An 18,076-nucleotide genomic window follows, 5' to 3' on the forward strand; every position below is an offset into this window, starting at 1 on the left:
GGGGGCGAGAGTGACTGGCTTTCTAGTCGGGGAGAATGAAAACAAACAGAAAAGATAAATTTCCCTGATACTAAACATGATAAAAAATGTGATGGGCCAGAACCGTGGCATCCAACTCAAAGTCAATGTGAGCCACATGAGATTTCAAGTTTAAATTTTCTAATGGCCACAGTCAAGTCAAAAGAAACAGGTAAAATTCATTTTAATTATAAATTTGATTTGACCCAAATATATCCAAAATATTATAATTTCAATATGTAATCCATATTGAAGTATAAATATTTTTTGCATTCTTTTTTTGAAATTAAGCCTTTGAGAGCCCATGTGTCTTGTACACTTACAGCAGGTCTTGATCTGGACTGACCCTGTTTCAAGGGCTCAAAAGTCATATATGTTGTTCCTAGACTGGTTAGTGCATGTCCCGGGGCAAGGGATAGACACAGGTATAGTTAGAGTGTGAGGAAAGAATGTAAACTTTAATGCAAATGCCCTGGGGGACACTCAGCCCAGAGCTACAAAAGGAATGCCCTATGGAACAGCCTTGCAAAGGCCCTGTGGCAGGGATAGGTGAGGCCCATTGGATGGTCAGGAAGGGAAAGGGTGGCTGTGGAGGAGCAGGGAGAGGAAGAAAAGTAGGGGATGGTGTTGGAGGGGGTCAGGGCAGGTCATGCCAGGCCCTGTGACACAGGGCGAGCATCTTGGGACTGATTCTGGGTAGGCGTTGGAGGTTTTCAAAGAGAGGAACTACTGGGGGCAAATAGGCCCTTGGTTGGGAGTGGGGAAGGCAGGTGACCAGTGGGGAGGCCCTGATGAGTTCAGACAAAGTGGTCAGCTGATATCAGGAAAGGAACATACATGAGGAACCCCATCTCTAGGCTTTCAACCTTCAGGAGCAGGAAGAAGAGGGCTGATAACAAATACCCCTTCTCAGTTTGGGGTCATTCATTCATTCATGTCATTCACTAGCATACGTTTGCCAAGTGCTTGTGTGTGTGAGGCACTGTACACAGGTCAGGGGGTATAGAAATGACCAGAACATGAAGTCTGGAGACCAGCAGCTAGACAGACCTGTAGGTGAATTACTGCAGTCACATAGTGACAAGAGAGCTGTGATCACAGAGGTGGAGGAGCAGGGGACCGCATGCCACCCAGTGTGAGAAAAGCAGGAAAGGCCATTTTTTGAATGCATGAACCGGAAAGCCACCCACTTGGGAGGTGGCCCCCACCTGAGTCGTCCTGGGGCCACAGGCCAAGGCCTTCCATGGGACCTTCAGGCTGCCCTGCTGGTCTCTGGGTCATCTTCAGCCTGCATTAGTGTTGGCAAACCAATTCTTTCTCTTTCCTCTCTTTCTTGGAGGAAGCTTGCGTGCTTGCTTGCTGGGGTAGTAAGCCTAAGGCTCTTAACCTGGACTTTTGGACCTAGAACCCAACTTCATATTCCCTATCCTCTGGGGGAAAACATTTCCACTGTGTGAGGTGGCAGGGGCCACCAGCTCTTACCACCTTACTGCCTTTAGTGTTTGAGCCCCAGATGAACATTGGTTCTAACCAGCTCTTTCAGGTGCCCCTCACCCCTGTTGCTGTAACTACAGTGGACAAGAGGAAATTTGCTACAGTTTCTGACTGAATAAGACAGGGGTAGGGAGCAGGAAGGATCCTGAAACTGTGCTCTCAGCCTGTGAACATTCTCCTGAGGCAGAGCATCACCAAGGGTGTCAGCTAATGAGGCCACACACAGCCACATGAGGAGTCTCTGGGGACTGGCTGTGAGGGGCTGGGCTGTAGGAGGCCAAGACAGCCTCTGCCCTCTGTCCCCTTCTGTCTCTGTCCTCATTGTCTATCAGAGGAGGGTGAGGAAGGGGATCCAGAAGCAGAGAATGTGAAGGTGCTGGCTAGGGACCCCTTCCCAGTCTCAGTCCCCAAGACAGTGTCCCACCCCCAAACCAAGTAGGCAAATAGGAACACTATTATTTCTATGGATGGTGTGGTTGGGGCTCCTCCTGTTGGTTTCACTGGAGGCTGAATGATTGAAATTTATGCCTTTATGTATTCTTTGACTTAGCAAAGTTAGGCCTTACCTGTTTTTAGGTGTTTGTCCTCATTTTCTTTTCTTTTTCTTTTTCTTTTTTTTTTTTTTTTTTGAGACAGAGTCTCACGCTGTCACCCTAGGTAGAGTGCTGTGGCATCATGATAGCTCACAGCAACCTCAGTCTCTTGAGCTCAAGAGAACCTCTTGCCTCAGCCTCCCAAGTAGCTGGGACAAAAGGGGCCTGCTGTGACACCTGGCTAGATGGTTTTTTATTGTTTTGTTTTGTTTTTTCTATTTTTAGTAGAGATGGAGTTTCACTCTTGCTGCTCAGGCTATTCTTGAACTTGTGAGCTCAAACAATCCACCCACCATGGCCTCCCAGAGTGCTAGGATTATAGCAGTGAGCTGCCATACCCTGCCGTGTATTTGTCCTGATTAAAGAGAAAAAGTCACATACTAGCAAACTCAATGTATTTAATTTAATTTATTTATTTATTTTGAAACAGAGTCTCACTATGTCACCCTCAATAGAGTGCTATGGCGTCACAGCTCACAGCAACCTCAAACTCTTGGCTTAAGTGGTTCGCTTGCCTCAGCCTCCCAAGCAGCTGGGGCCACAGGCGCCCGGCACAACACCTGGCTATTTATTGGTTGTAGTTGTCACTGTTGTTTAACAGGTGTGGGTTCAAACCCACCAGCTCCAGTGTATGTGGCTGGCTCCCTAGCCGCTGAGCTACAGGTGCTGAGCCAAACTCAATGTATTTTAATTTTACTTGAGATAAATTTTTCTTTCCAAGTCTTTCTTTTTTATTTTTATTTTTTGAGACAAAGTTGTGCTCTGTTGCTCAGGTAGAGTGCTGTGGTGTCTCATCATAGCTCACAGCAAACTCAAGCTCTTAGGCTCAAATGATCTTCCTGCCTCACCCTCCTGAGTAGCTGGGACTACAAGACCGCCACAATGCCCAGCTAATTTTTCTATTTTTGGTTGAGATGGTATCTCATTCTTGCTGGTCTTGAATTCCTAAGCTCATGCAATCCTCTCTCCTTGGCCTCCCAGTGCTAGGATTATAGGCATGAGCCACTGCACCTGGCCTTCTAGTCATTCTTTAAGGAAAAAAACATCACAAATGTTTTAACAGAACAATCTATTTGTCCCTGGTTTGAAATGTTAGACACACTGTCTGTTGGCCACTATGGCCCATCTCCCAAGCTCACTTCTTCTCTGTGGCCTAAATTTTCATAGCAGATGAACCCTTTTAAGCTTGGCTTGCCTATCCTTGCATGTGTGTTTCCTGAAGAGGCTCATACTTCTGTCAAAGGGTGACAGCTCTCCCAAATCTTAGCCAACTCCACATGTTAAGGGTTGCTGGACTCTCAAATTCTGCACCTTGCCTGTTTCTTCTTTGCTTTTGGAAAATCAAAGATCAAGATCAGTGTAAAACCTTTTTTTGTGTGGCTTCAATGTCAACTATAAATTAGCTTGGTTATCTTCTAGGAGAAATGCTATTTATTTTGGAGTAGTAGTAAAAAGGGCTCAAAGGATAAGGAGGCTATTCAGGCCTATTCTGAATCCCTGATGACATCAGCTCCCAAGGGCGCTGTGCTGCAGGAAGCAAGGCTGTAGGTGGGTACCAGGTAACACCATGCCTCCCCTCTTCCCTACCTGCCCGCTGTAGTGAGTAGAATGCTGGCAGCTTCAAACACTTGGGGTCCCACACATTTCTTTCAGCCTAAACTTCACCTGGAGTGTCTACAGACTAAGGATGCACATTTGTATATTTTGCTTTTGGAGAAACCACCTACCTTCCCATGATCTGGGTGAAGAGCAGTTTCTTTGATCCTAGAGGGTGACTCGTGTTCTTTGGGCTGGTGTCCTATTTGCAGGGTCATGTTAGAAAGGCAAGATTGGCGTTTAGGCCCACTGCTTCTCAAACCTCTTGTGCAATAGATGCCCCTAGGGAAGTTTACTAAGAATGCCAGTCCCTGGACAGCCTCTGGCCTCCTGGAATAGAAAGGGGGACCCCAGAAATCTGTGTTTTAATGAACCGTAAGAGGATTCTGGTGTAGAAACATATTTGAGAAACATTGGTCTAAACCTTAGACTTACCCAAGAACAAAAAATTAGCCATCAGTTGCACACCAACTGTGTATCTAGGACTGGACCAGAGGGTAGGGTTGCTAGATTGAACACAAATAAACAAGAAACAATAACAGAAAGATGCCCAGTTAATGATGAATTTCAGGTAAATGATGAATAATGTTCAGTTTAAGTGTTTCCCATACAATTATGGGACATACTTGGACTGAAAACCTATGCGTTGTTTACCTGAAATTCAGATTTAACCAGGTACCCCGATTTTATCGGGCAGCCCTACTTGCGAGTGAAGTAGACCAGTGCCTTTGGGGGTTCTCTGTTTCCTTGATGAGGTTCTGGAAGGCTAAGGTTCAGGGCTGGTTTGACAGCCAGGGCCATAGGCCCTACAATTTGGGATTGGACAGGGGTAAGTCACTCTATGGTTGTGCCTCTGATAATAGCTATTATTTTGGTTTGGTGTCTGAAAAATGTGCTACCCGTGAGAGCTTGGGCCTGTTTGGGTTTAAATAGCTTTCTTAGGAGCCACATTGCAAGGGCATGAGGCAACAGCCCCGTGCTTTGGGGCCAGTTGGCTGTCTCCAGTCCGCCTCAGTTTCCAGGGCTGGAAGAGGAAATAAGACAGAAAATGTGAAGTGGTGGGCAAGGGCGTGTTTGCTGCAAGCCCTGCAGGGATGGGGAGGGACAGCTAAATTCCAGCCAGGCTCTAGGGGTGTCAGGGGCAGAGTCTGAGCACATCAGTTCCCCAGGCTGGGGGCCAGGTGTTCTAGGTGGGCCCCCTTCCTTTCCTGTCTGCCAGGGATACCTTCAGGTCACTTTTCTGTTATGCACAATTTGGCCCCATCAATGTCCCTGCCCCTTCCCATCCATGACTCCCTCCTGCAGAAACTTGCTTGGTATTTTCGCAGTGGCAGGGAGGAGGAAGGGAGTTACTCACTTTGGCACAGACAGAGCAGTCAGAGCCCCATGGCTGCACCTCCCTGGGCGTAACCAGGATGTCTTGCCATCCCCTCTATCCCCACCAAAACTGGGGTCTATTCTTTATTTTGACAATGGAATCCAATTTTCAAGTTATTATAATAGACAAGTGTTTGATTTAAAGAGATGGTACTGCTCTGCTTTCTGGAGGCAGCTCAGCCCCCACCCCAGATGACACCCCCAAACCTGTAGTCACGTGTACTTGGGAAGTGCAGTATCCTCTGGTTGTCTGGCTTCAGCTTGGGCAGTGGGCATCCCCCTGCTGAGTCCTGTCCTGAGTCTTAGGCCTAGGTCCCTGCGGGAGGCCCCACACTTGCCCTGCACCCAGGTTTGGGACTGGCTGTCTTACTAGGGAAAAGGGTAATTTTACATGAATAAGAAAAAGAGCTCCTTGGGGCAGATGAGACCTACCCAGGTTAGAGGACCTGGCAAACACTGTGTTGACTGGTTTGTAGCCCCTAGGTGCCCTTGTGCAGTGAACAGCCTGGGCAACTATATAGGCTAGCCCTTCAGGGAAACATGCCTGGACCTTTTTTAGCTTCTCATTGATCTTTTCCCTACTCCAAGTATTTTCTCCTTAATCAAACAAAAATGGAAGGGAGGAAGAATCTGCTCCATCTTTGGGCTCCTTTGGTGTTTGTTAGGAAAGACCAAGGGTCCTTTTATAGCCTGGGGGTCATTTTCCCTTTTTACTTTTGAGTGAGACTGTCTGAAGTCTGACTCTCAGGCCCACTTTGTTGAGTTTCTGACTGCCCCAGGTATCCCACTCTGCCTCTGTGGCAGTGGGGGGTGCTGATCTCACTAGGGCCTGGCTTAATGCTGGAGTGAAAGGAGGCAGGCACCCCCACCCTGGCCTTCTGTTCAGAGGGGGGTTCGATCCCCCTACCCTGTGGTGAAGTCAGCCCTGGGGGTTTGGGTGTCCAGCTGCAGTGGCTGGGCAAGGAGTCCTCTTGGTTCTTCAGGAGAGGGAGGCAAGGGGCTACGGGAACAGAGAGGTACCCCACACTCCAGCCATCATTATTATCTTTATTTTTAATTATTTTGAGTTGCGAAAGTTTTAAAAAGGTAAAACTAGATAAATTACAACACAGTCTTGAGTTCCCTATCACCCAGACTCAGCAATTGTTAACAATTGTTTTTTTTTTTGAGGTTGTTGTTGTTTTTGCGACAGTCTCAAGCTGTCGCCCTGGGAGGAGTGCTGGGGTGTCATAGCTCACAGCACTTGGGCTCAAGCGACCCTCCTGCCTCAGTTTTTCTATTTTAGTAGAGATGGGTTCTCATTCTTGCTCAGGCTAGTCTTGAACTCATGAGCTCAAGCAATCCACCTGCCTTGGCCTCCCAGAGTGCTAGGATTACAGGCATGAGCCACCGCCACTGGCCGTGTTATAACAATTGTTAATGTTATAAATTGTTAATGTCTTGTGCTGTCTGTTCCAATTCCTCCCTTTGTGTTCCTGTCCCTCTCCCCAAGGTCTCTCCCCCACCACCAGGCAACCATCCAGGAATTTGGTGTGTAGTTTTTTTTCCCCCTCCAAATCTGTATATACACATCCATGAACAACAGATGATTTCTAGGAACGTTCCTAGCTGGTGTCCTATTGTCGCTGTATGTGGCACACTATGGCTACCTTCCCTCGTCTTCCTGTTTGTGGCACTGTCCAGGCTGAATACTCTCCTGTGACTGTGGTTTAAAAGTGCGCTGTCCTGTCCATGGCCGTGCTGGCCTTTCCACTTTGACTGTGCTACTGTTATTATTGCACACAAGCCCCTCCCCTTGCCCTGGCCTCTGTGTCTTTGGGCCTCACTTCTCCCATCTCTAAAGTAGGTGGAGGCAGGGCCAGGTGGTATTTAGTGAGATGCTATTGCAGAAGTCTGTAGTCACTCCAGCCTCCTCTCACCTCTCCGTGACTTGGTAAATGGTGCTATCCAGGGGGAAGAGGGAGGTTTTCATGCCTGGGGGGCTGTGGGTGCAGGGGTTGGGGTGGGTGCTAAGGGTGAGGGCTTGGGGACGGGGCTTGGTAATCCAGCTTCGCCTTCCTCCACAGGGTCTCAAGGATGGCGGGAGCAGGCCAAGCCTGGCCACCGGGCCGGAGCAGCCCCCTGGCCCCTACACCCCCCTCCTACAGGAGTCTATGCAGCCTGCCAGTCCCAAAGCCTGAGCCCCCAGCTGCCACACCTGTCCGCACATCGCACACACGCCCCGGCACATGTGCACACACATGCACAGGCGTGCACTGACACACTCAGGGATGGAGCTGCTGCCGAAGGGACTCAGGGAACAAGCACTGTTCTGGAACCTTTTCTCCAAGTGACCCCCAGGCCTGACCATGGGTGCTATGGGTGTTGTATCCTCTCCCTTGGGTGAGCCTGGCCCCTTCAGCCACTGGGTCCTGGCTCTTGAAGACACCCACCATCTCTGGGGGTCTCCCTTCCCATCAGGACAAACCTTGCAGCCCCAGCCTGGTAGCTCAGGCCTCTCACTCCCAGGCCAGGGCGCTGTCCTGGAGGTCCTGGCTGGATGCGTAGGCTTCCTGTGCCAAAGCCATGTGGGCAGGGGCCAGGGACTCACTGCTCAGGCTGTGACCATGAGCTTCCTCCAAGGTCTACCTGCCTAGGTCCAGCCTCAGAAAGTGGTGTGGGGCACCACACCAGGATGCCTGGGGCAGCTTCTCCAGTGGTCTCACTCTCTGGCAGGACGCTGAACATTTGGGTCTGGATGTTGGAGGCCCTTCTCCTCCAGCCTAAACTGACATCGTCCTGTACACTGAACTGGCCACTCCCTGGCTGCGATGGCAGCAGCCTGTGCCCTGAGCTGCCCCCCTCCAGGGTCCCTCAGATTTTAGGTGTCAGCATGGAGGGAGGTGGGAAGGCCTTGGGGGCTCACCACCTGGATACCTCCCCTGGGATAGGGGGTGACCCCTCTGCCCAGTGCTCCTGGATCTTGGGGCAAGCCTCTGTTGTCCCTTTTCTACTGGAAGATAAATGAATTTTATCAACTTTTAAAAATAATTCACTATTGAAATAATAAACTTTAAAAAAAAAATTGAAGGTTTGAATCTCTGGCAGCCTTTTTACTGGGGTTGAGGGGTGAGGGGCTTGCTGGGGCGTTCTGCGCCCTTCTGCTCTTGGTCAATAGCTCCTTTCTGGTGCTGCCAAGAGTGTCTCTCACAAGGCTGAGCTGCTGACTTGCCTTCCTGTTTTTAAATTTCAACCTTGTGCAATTTAAAATTTTGTATAAATATTGTGTGAATACAGCACTTTTTGGAAAGAGGAGGATCCAAGTCCCTTGGGACCACTCCCAAGCCCCCAAGGTACCTGTGCTGCTATTGCATGGGGACCTTTTTCTGTGCATTTATATACAAATCCTGTGTGTAGGACAGGTATAGTGACCTGGGCCTGGCAGAAAAGAGAAGTAGTTACTCTTCATTTTAAGTTTAATTAGTTGCAAAAAGTGAAATTTCCCACTAATTATCATCATTGACGTTTTAATATGAGACATTTCATCACTGTTTAAAAGTGACCTCTGGAGCAGTGCCTGTGGCTCAGTGAGTAGGGCGCCGGCCCCATATACCGAAGGAGGAGGGTCTGAACCCAGCCCTGGCCAAACTGCAACAAAAAAATAGCCAGGTGTTATGGTAGGCACCTGTAGTCCCAGCTACTTGGGAGACTGAGGCAAGAGAATTGCCTAAGCCTAAGAGCTGGAGGTTGCTGTGAGCTTTGATGTCATAGCACTCTGCCTAGAACGACAAAGTGAGACTCTGTCTCTAAAAAATAAAAATACAACAAGTGACCTCTGGGGCCCACATATGACAGCAAGATTATATTCGCCACCAAACATTTTTAAGAATACCCAGATAAGCTCTTTTATGGTCAGAAATTTTATGCCTTTTTCCCCTTTGAACTTGTATTTCTTTTCTTCTTCCCTCCAGAATTTTATCTAAGTGTTATTATGTATTTTCGATGCTTTTAAGCCTTTTATTATTCAGTCTGTTGTATTTGTCTCCAACATAAGTATCTATACAAGTTGAAGTGAACTTTTTAAATTTCTTGTAACCATGAAGGTTAAAAAAAATTTTTTTTTTGACCTGGGGTATTTGTCTGCTTGGGCTGGTAAAATAAAATACCCTCAATGCAAAGTTTAAATAACAGGCATTTATTTCTCACAGTTTGGGAGGCTGGAGGTCTTAGATCAGGGTGCCAGCATGGTCAGGTTCTGGTGAGGTCTCTCTTTCTGTCTTGCAGTCGGCCACTTTCTTCCCATGTCCTCACATGGCCTTTCTTTGATGTTGGAAAAGGGGGTAGGGAGAAGAGTGGCTGCATGACTCTGTGGTGTCTCTTCTTAGAAGGGCACTAATTCTATTGGATCAGGGTCCCACCCTTATGACGTTATTTAACCCTAATTACTTCCTTAGAGGTCCAATCTCCAAATTCAACTACACTGGGTGTTAGGGCATTAACATATGAATTTTGTCATCACAAACATCTAGTCTAAGATACCTGGATTGCCATTCAGCTATAGTTATACAGTTGATCAGTATAGTCTCATGTTTCATGTTATATGTTAAAGAAGTAAAATTTTATTGGAGTGCATGTCCTTTTTATATGAATTTTATATATAGTAGAACCTCCATAGCTGACCATCTCCTTAAGTTGATCTAATTTGCACAGACCAGACATGCACCACATGCATGTATCAGTCCAGCGGGGCTAGTTCCTTATGTTGACCACCCCATATGTCGACCAGTTTGTTACAGTCCCTCGGGTGGTCAACTTATAAAGGTTCTACTGTATTTTTAAATTTGCGGACTATAAGTGATGTGTGTTTGTGTTTACAGTTCCATGAATTTTTAACACATTTACAGATTTAAGGAACTACCACTACATCAAGATAAACAACAATGTATGGTTTCCTCAAATTTCCTCATGCTCCCCTTGTGTAGGGAAGCCCTCCCCCATGCCCACCCTCTGGCAACCAGCCTCTTCCAGAATGTCATAAATGGAATCACACAGTCTGTGCTCCTGAGACTAGCTTTTTTCACTCAGCATTGTTTTGAGATCTACGCATGTTGTTGCATGTAGCAATCATTGGTTTCTTTTTACTGCTGAGTGGAATTCCGGTGTGTGCACATACCACGGTTTTTTAGCCACTTAGTTGAAGGACATTTAAAGTGTTTCCAGTTTCTGACAATGACCGATAAAGTGCTGTGAATATTCAGGTACAGATTCTCATGTGAACGTGTATTTCTGTTTCTCTTGGGCATACACCTAGAGAGGGATTGCTGAGTCACAAACTTCAGCCGTTCATAGTGGTTTCTCATTGTGGCTTTCTTTGCTTAGAAATGTGCCTTGTAATGCGATGAGGGGGGCTTCTTCTCTGCCCCCAGTTTATTCAGATTAGAACCAGACCAACTTTGTCAACAAGTCTTTGTAGATGCAAGTGCCAAGAAGCCTTGCTTTCGTAAGTGGCTGGGAGTAGAATTCTTATGCTCCTGGGTAATGTGCTAAAGTCAGACGGTTATCTGTCATCAGAAATTATTGTTACTCATCTATCAGCTGACAAGTTCATTTGACCTTTGTTCAAATTTGTAGAAAGCAGCAAAGTAGAAACCACTGACTTGCAAAAGCATCTATTGCCCAATTTTTAGATTTGTTCTCAAAACCAGTGTTTGGGAATGTTCCTCGGGGAGGGTTCTGCCTGCAGTGGACTGGACATTGGCTTCAGAAAGGGGCTTGGGTGGGGGGTGCAGGTGACTGACAAGCTCAGGACAGAGTCCAGGCCTAGAAGATGGTCCCCTTAAGCTCCTGTGTTTGATCCCTGGAAAGCAGGAAGGCAAGTGGGAAAGCAGTGCCCAGCCTCCTCTAGTTACCTGATAACTTGAGATTTTTGACATACTTGCATATGAGCCACTTCACAGACACTTGTTGCATTCAGCTCTACCTGCTCATAAAGAAACAAAAGACAATGGGGGGTGGGAGGGTCATGTGTGTCTGTTGTTCCCTAAAGGAATTTGTCCTCCATGCATCTCATTGTGGGAATACCTTGCTTCTGAGCAGTTTCTAAGATTTTCAGTGGGTGATTTTTGGTACAACCACCATCCCCAAACCCACTCAACTACTTCATCCAGGGCTCAGTGAGGAAAGCACCATCTGCCCCAGAGGTGGAAGGACGGGCTTTGGGGACAGTTTTCAGGACACCTGGCCACTCTTCACCAGAGGATCTCAGGAGCATGGCATTCCAGGCTCGGGGAGACCCTTCCTTCTCACCTTCACTTCAGACTCCCAATCCCAACGTTGACGTGAACTCCACTGCTTATTAGTTTTCCTTAATTTGACTCACTTTTCTACTTTATTTTAAAAGAAAGGCGTTTTTATCTGTGACATTATGGGTCCAGTGGGCAAATTATGGGTCTGTTAAAATAAGTACATAGCCACAGCTAAGATTTAATAAAAAAGAAAGAAAAGAAAAAAAAAGTACATAGCAAAGTTTAAAGATGTTCCTCCACATACCGTGAAGAGGTACCTGGAGACCCCCTGCTGACTCCCTTCTTCCCACCCTGCCACTGGGACGAGTCTCACCTCTGCGTGGACAGTTTCCCGCCTCTCTCTGCCTTGCTCAGTCCTGGCCCTCGTCACAGGCTGTTTCTGCCACACCCCTTCCTCCAGGAAGGCCCCCAGATCACTCTCACTCAGCTTTCTCTTGTCTTGGGACTCCTGGAGTACTTTGTACCCCAGTTGATGCTAGAATGTTCTAGAATGTTCCAAGTCCTGACTCTGGTTCCTGTAGCCCAAAGCCCCAAGGACCTGGTGCCTGCCCTTGTGCTGGAAACTGGAATATCCTTAACCAAGATGGTTACTGAGGCTCCCGGCTCTCCTCTGCTTGCTCAGGTGTCTGTTCTTTCAGCACGTATTTATTGAGTGCTCGCTACCTGCTAGGCCTCGGGGTACAATGGGGGACCGGATAGAGGGGCCCCTCCTCTCAGACAGCTTTACATTTGTGCCACTGACTAGCTGTGGGACCTTCAACCAGTCACCCAACCTCTCTGGAGCCCCAGTTCCCCAACCTTTAACACAGGGCAACCCAGACCTACTTTGGGCACCTTTGTACGAGGCTCAGCCGAGATGGTAAAGCCAGGGTGGTGTTCCTCATTTGAGAAAAATAGGACACTGCCTCACAGGTCAGTATGGCCCTGCATGGTGGCCCAGTGCTGGGGACATCGCATGCAAGCCCAGTGCCCTGGCACTGTCCTGCCTCAGCCACTGTCCTGTCTCACCTGGTGGCTCTGTCAGTCTGGTCCACGGATCTCCCGGCTCCCATGCGTGTTTCATGCTGTCCATCCTCCATGCAGCTGCCTGAGGGGTCTTTCTGAATTGTACAAGTTTTTCAAGGTTCATCCTTGCTCAAATTGTGGGCAGCTTTTCCCCGGCCCTGGCGGTAAAACCCTTGACCTGGCACCCTCCTGGCTATGGAGCTGAGTTCTGGGCAGTCCTGGGCTGGGCCACTGGGGGGCGAGCTGTGCACACAGGATGCTCAGAGGCTGTCGACTAAGGAGTCAGGGGATCACCCTTGGCTCCTTGAATTGAGTGAACTGATTTCAAACCGGGGACTTGTTATTTGTGGTCCTCAGCCTATCTCTGGGAACTTGTAATCCCTAAAAGTTGTATTTTATTCTGGGAAGCATTTCCTCAGTAGTCTTCAGATTTTCAAAGGGATCTTAATCTCTCTTCAAGGGGACTGGGAACAAGGATGACACACCTGAAATAAAAGCTAGGGTCCCAGGACATTTGCTTTCCCTTAGCAGGTGATAGAAGGGTCTCTGGGGTTGGAAACTGGCTACCTGCATGCCAATCCCTCCTCTGCCCAAGGTGCGAGGTGGCCTTAGCAACTCATAACCTCCCTGAGCCTGGTGCTGCCTGTGAAACGGGGCTGGAGCCGCTGCTCCACAGATCTCTGAGAAGCTTATGAGGGTGGCACAAAAATGGATGTGTGAGGATTCTTTATGGAGCCTGGGATGTTAGGAAGATCTTGGATGCCGAGCCTCCAGCAAGCATGTATTAGATACCTCCTGTGTGCAGAGAGTAGTTGCCGTGCACAGTGGGGGGCAAGGGCTCTGAGAAGGTGTGCAGATTCACCCACACATTCATTTTTCATTTCATTAAACAAATGATGTTTGCGTGCCCATGGTGGCAATCTCCCTCATATGTGGGGCACTTGGATTTGGTTCTCCAGAAGGAGATTCTGAGATAAAGATTCCCGGCCAAGGGATGTCCTAGGAGGGCAAATAGGACTCCAGGAGCCCAGAGGCAGTTCTCCAAAAGTGAGCAGCAGTTACTGGGTTTGGGATATGCAAGTACCCCCCAGCCAGGAGTGTGGGAAAACAGTAAAAAGGATGGAGTTGGATCTGGTTGGAGCACCAGCATTGTCTGCTTTGGAAATACAACGGTGGGCTCGGTGCCTGTGCTCAGCAGTTAGGGCACCTGCCACATACGCCAGGGTTGGTGGGTTCGAACCTGGCCCAGGCCTGCCAAACAACAACGACAACTGCAACAAAAAAATAGTTGGGCATTTGTGGTGGGTGCCTGTAGTCCCAGCTACTTGGGAGGCTGAGGCAAGAGAATCACTTGAGCCCAGGAGTTTGAGGTTGCTGTGAGCTATGAAGCCACAGCACTCTACCAAGGGCAATATAGTGAGACTCTGTCTCAAAAAATATATATATATATTAAATATATATAAATATAAATATAAATATAAATATATATATATAGTGGTGGTGGACAAAGCAAGAAGGCTCCCTGCCTTTGCGGGTAGAGACGGTAAATGAGTAAGTACCATAACTCTGGAGGGTGACAGGTGCTGGGAAAGAAAGAAAGCAAGGTGACATGACAGTGGAGGATTGCCTAAATGACAGTGTTTCTAGAGGTTTCCTCTGAGAAGTGCCACATATCCGGATTTCCGAAGGATTTGAAGGAATCCCGAAAAAAGGGCTTCGGGACCTGGGAAGTGCGCATGCAAAGACCCCGAGAGGGCAGTGTGAGCAGGGCAGCCCCGCTAGTGGCCCGAGAGGGTCGGGCTGAGTGGAGAAAACTCAAGCTATCCTCTCCCTTACCCCACGACACCTAACACAGAAGACTTCTGTGACCAAATGTTGATTTTCCCCACATACCAAAGAATCAGTCAGTTCTGCAGTGCACCAGCTGGGTGTCCTCTAGTTCAATTCAGCTTTGACACTGTCTACCTGGAGGGATCATCAGGCCCCACAGGGTGAGGGCTCAGTCACTAACTCCCACTTCCGATGCCAATCACAAGCCCAGGGTATGGGCTGGACATCAGGGTTCCCATGACCCCCTCCTTGGGTTTGATTAATTTGCTAGAGCATCTGCCAGGTCTCAGGGAAACACTTTCACCAGTTTATCATAAAGGGTGGGTAAAGAGACAAGGGATGTGGGGTGTATTTTGGGGCTGCAGCTAATAGTATATGGGTAAAATGGGATGCGGGGAATGAGGGGCAGAAAGACGTCCCAGGACACTCGGGGATGCCTGGGGGTACCATGGAGGGGAAGGCGGTGCCGCCAGGCAGGCATGGCTGGAGCACGTGGAGTCCCATCTTGTCCCCAGTGCAGGGCTCAGCAGCCCCCTTAGTGAGCATTTATTGACTGGCTGCTCAGGAGAGAAGTCAGGACCCGGGGACTGTCCTCACTCCACCCAGTTGATCTTCTTCCCCTATGCACCCGCCCACAATGCTGTTGGCCTCTGAACACAAAGCATCCTTCAATACCACAGCACCCAAAGTAGAGGCTGCAGTCAATGCTTAGGAGACACATGTTTGTGCAGGCCACCTACAGTTCCGTACTGCAGGTGGCTTGAGGGGATCATTTAATAGATGAGACGACAGAAGCGGAGTCCAGGGCTCCAGTGAGGGCTCTGAGTACCACTCCAGGGGCTCCCTGCCCTCCCTGCCCCGTCCTCCACCTGTCCACATGGAGGGTAAGGTACACAGTGCTTTATATATCGGCAAACACTCTTGCCCTGAAAAGTCTGGAACGGGGAGAAGCAGGCCTATTTCACAGCCTGGCAGACTAAGGCCCGTTCCCAGGCTTCTGCTTTCCAGGCCTGGGTACCTGCTTTTCACAGTCTGATGCATGTTTGTGTGAGAGCATTTGATCTGTCTCCCTCTTTAGACTCTAAGCCCTCGAGGATGGCCCCCGGGTACTCGAGGTTCATTGTGCATGGGGCGTGTGTGCAAATGGGTCTTTGTTGAATAAATGAGCAAAAGATAGGGTCGGAGTAGGGTGGGGATGTGGCCTGAGAGCTGGGAGCGCACAGGGCCTACGGGAGGGGTTGTCGGCAGCCACCAGGGGGCGCTGTGGGTCCAGCCTGCAGGGCAGCCCTGGGTTCAGAGCTCCAACCTCCACTGCACCCAGAACCCCGGCCTTAAAGGCTGGCGGAGGCGCTGAGCGTCTGCTTTTCGAGGCTCTACACTTACTAAGGTTAAAAAAAGAAAAACTTACCAACCAGGGCTGCAAGGACTATGTCATCTTGTATGGTTACATTGAAAAAGTTATACATACAATAATTTTGTGAAGTTAAGGTATTTGCAAAATTGTTCATGCTCAATGTACAGAGGTGGAAGGATTTGGTAATTAGAAATGCTTATAATTTTCTTTAGCCTGGGTGGCAGGGCTTTAGAACATTCACGTTGAGGTATTCTGGTGAACATGGAGCCCAGGCCAAATGCTGCCTTTAGTCCTCCAAAGCAGTGCAATTCTGATCACAGCTTCAGAAGCCTAGGGGAGAGAATATGTCTGCAGCTGGCCAGAGAGGGGCCCTGCACTATTTCCAACCAAAGGCAGCAAGTACCTACAGCTCCTGATTCTGAAGATCCCAAGAAGTCTGGCAGAGAAAAGAAGGTTTGCAATCTTCATTTCTGCCAAATCCAATCCCAGCTTCATCTAGAAAGAGGCCCTCTATACCAGGCATGTGCCCATCAGTCTGGAGAAGCCCCCAGCAGGGGAGCATCCAGGCTCATTCCAGAATGGTGGAGAATGAGAGAAGAAGGAGAGGAGTTAAGAATAAACATGTCTAAAAATAGTGCTCTGCACTCCCAAACCAACAACAAAACAGGAAAGAGAGGGCAGGAGAGCCGGAGGGAAGATGTCCCCAGAGTTTTGTCACGGGGGAGAATAAGGTGCTCTCACTCCTTGCTGGGGGAGGTTTCTGCAAGGCCTTGGGAGCCAGGCTGGCTGGGGTCCTGAGGGTGAAGGCCAAATATCTTTGGAGTCATGAGCATTTCCAGATTTCAAGACACATTTGCCAGGAAGCCTTAGCCACAGGAAACTTAACAACGTGCAGAAGTTAGGAGGCCTTTAAAATGGAGCTGTTTTTTTTTTCTTTCCCCATTTTCAGGAACAGATGTTTGAGCAACATTGGCCACGACGCACATTTCTGCAAACTAGATCTCATTTACCTCCTCAGCTTCCATTACGAAACAGGCCTTCCACTCCCCTGGGAAAACATCTCAGCAGATGGATTGGAACAACTGCGTGTGGAAGACATTAATCCTTAAGCTGGTGGCCAGCCTGTGGTGGTTTTTCAGAACTGTGCAGCCCTGTTTTGGTCTCTGGGTTTTTCCCTCTACTTTTATGACTTGCCCCATCTGTTCTTCCCTGGACCACAGGAATTTCTTCCATTTCAGGGCACAGGGACTCTGAGATTAAACACTAGCATCTCTGGGTCTGCTTTGTGGTGCGCTTGGCCCTGTGGTCTCTCTGCCTGTGGCATCAACAGCTGTTTGAGGGAAGGACATGGTTTCTTTCCTTCACGATGTCAGCCTGGAGATTAGGCAAGCAGCAGGATTTGAGAGCTAGAGCCCTATGCCAAAGAGGCCTGGATTTACTGTGTCCCTCAGGCAAATCTCTCTGACCCACCTTTGTGCAACAGGAATTTTAATTCCTGACTCATCTATTTCACAGGAACTCATGAAGATTGTAAAGAAGGACATTTTATGCAATTAGGCTTAAGATAGTTTGAAAAGTGTGATAAACTACTCTTGGAACAAATCTTACCATTCATGAGTCAGTGTGTATCTAATTATTTACAAGGTCTGCTGGAGCTGAGCTGTAGTACCAGATACCACCAGTAGGTGCCACCATCAAACACATCATGGGGTTTCTTGTGAGTGAGCCTGTGGTTATTCTGTACTGTGTAAAACCAGCTTCTTTAAATGGAAGGGTATGTGTTGGTCAGTGGAGGCAAGTTCAAGTGCCTACAGAACAAGTCAGACAGTGTGTTAGGCCCAGCAGGCCAGGTGCTGGTTCATTGTATGGTAGCTTAAGCTTAAGGTACTAATTAGAAGGTGAAGATATGCCCTTCCCCAAGTTTGGCTAGTGACCTAGTGAGTGTGGCATGGCTGATGCTTTGTCTCCCCAAGGTAGTACCTTTTCGTCACTTTTAGAGATAGACTGTTGACACCCTTTCTGTGAAGACAGAGATGAAAATATGTTAAAGTGTGAAAGTGAGTCTGTCAGACTTGTGGTTAAAGGGAGCAGCATTTTATGAGCTGGGTCTGGGTTAATGACATCCCCTCCCTCTGTGCTCTATCCCAGGCTTCCTTCTTGTGCTCCAAAAACTTGTCATTGCCTTCATTCATGCTGACTGCTACCCTATGGTGACATAGGCCAGTGTCGCCAGATCTTTCATTAAAAAAAAAAAAAAAAAAGACAAAATGGTTTTTTAAAATGTGAAATCTCCTGAGTTTTAATTACTGGCAATAAATTCCAATTAAAATAATACTATGTGGGCCAAACCAAACATGTCCTGGACAGGACTTAATTTGTCAGTTTTCGAGCAGTATTTGCCTTCGCTTTTTAGTTGTGTAACTTATGTATGAACATCTGTGGCTCTCCACCCCTTCCTGGAGGTGTGTGGGTGGGTGTCTTTCATCAGCTGAATTCAGTGAATGTGTTTATCTTTTGTACAAACA

The 18,076-nt window shown here is 48.2% G+C and overlaps 1 protein-coding gene across 2 annotated transcripts in view; it reads left to right on the top strand.

Moving 5' to 3' along the window:
• SCARB1 (scavenger receptor class B member 1) overlaps positions 1-8,174 on the top strand; it is an 82,116-nt gene extending 73,942 nt beyond the window's left edge. Inside the window, exons 12-13 of one of the 2 annotated variants that reach the window (XM_053586938.1) lie at positions 3,525-3,653; positions 7,145-7,282. In XM_053586938.1, coding sequence (XP_053442913.1) covers positions 3,525-3,653 — 129 coding nt within the window. In that variant the 3' untranslated portion in view covers positions 7,145-7,282. Of the gene's footprint in view, positions 1-3,524; positions 3,654-7,144 lie in introns of both variants that reach the window. The other variant, XM_053586939.1, reaches the window with a different exon arrangement.
• The last annotated feature ends 9,902 nt before the right edge of the window (positions 8,175-18,076 follow it).

The sequence above is a fragment of the Nycticebus coucang genome, chromosome 4 (assembly GCF_027406575.1).
Source record: "Nycticebus coucang isolate mNycCou1 chromosome 4, mNycCou1.pri, whole genome shotgun sequence".
In the NCBI taxonomy this organism is placed as follows: Eukaryota; Metazoa; Chordata; class Mammalia; order Primates; family Lorisidae; genus Nycticebus; species Nycticebus coucang.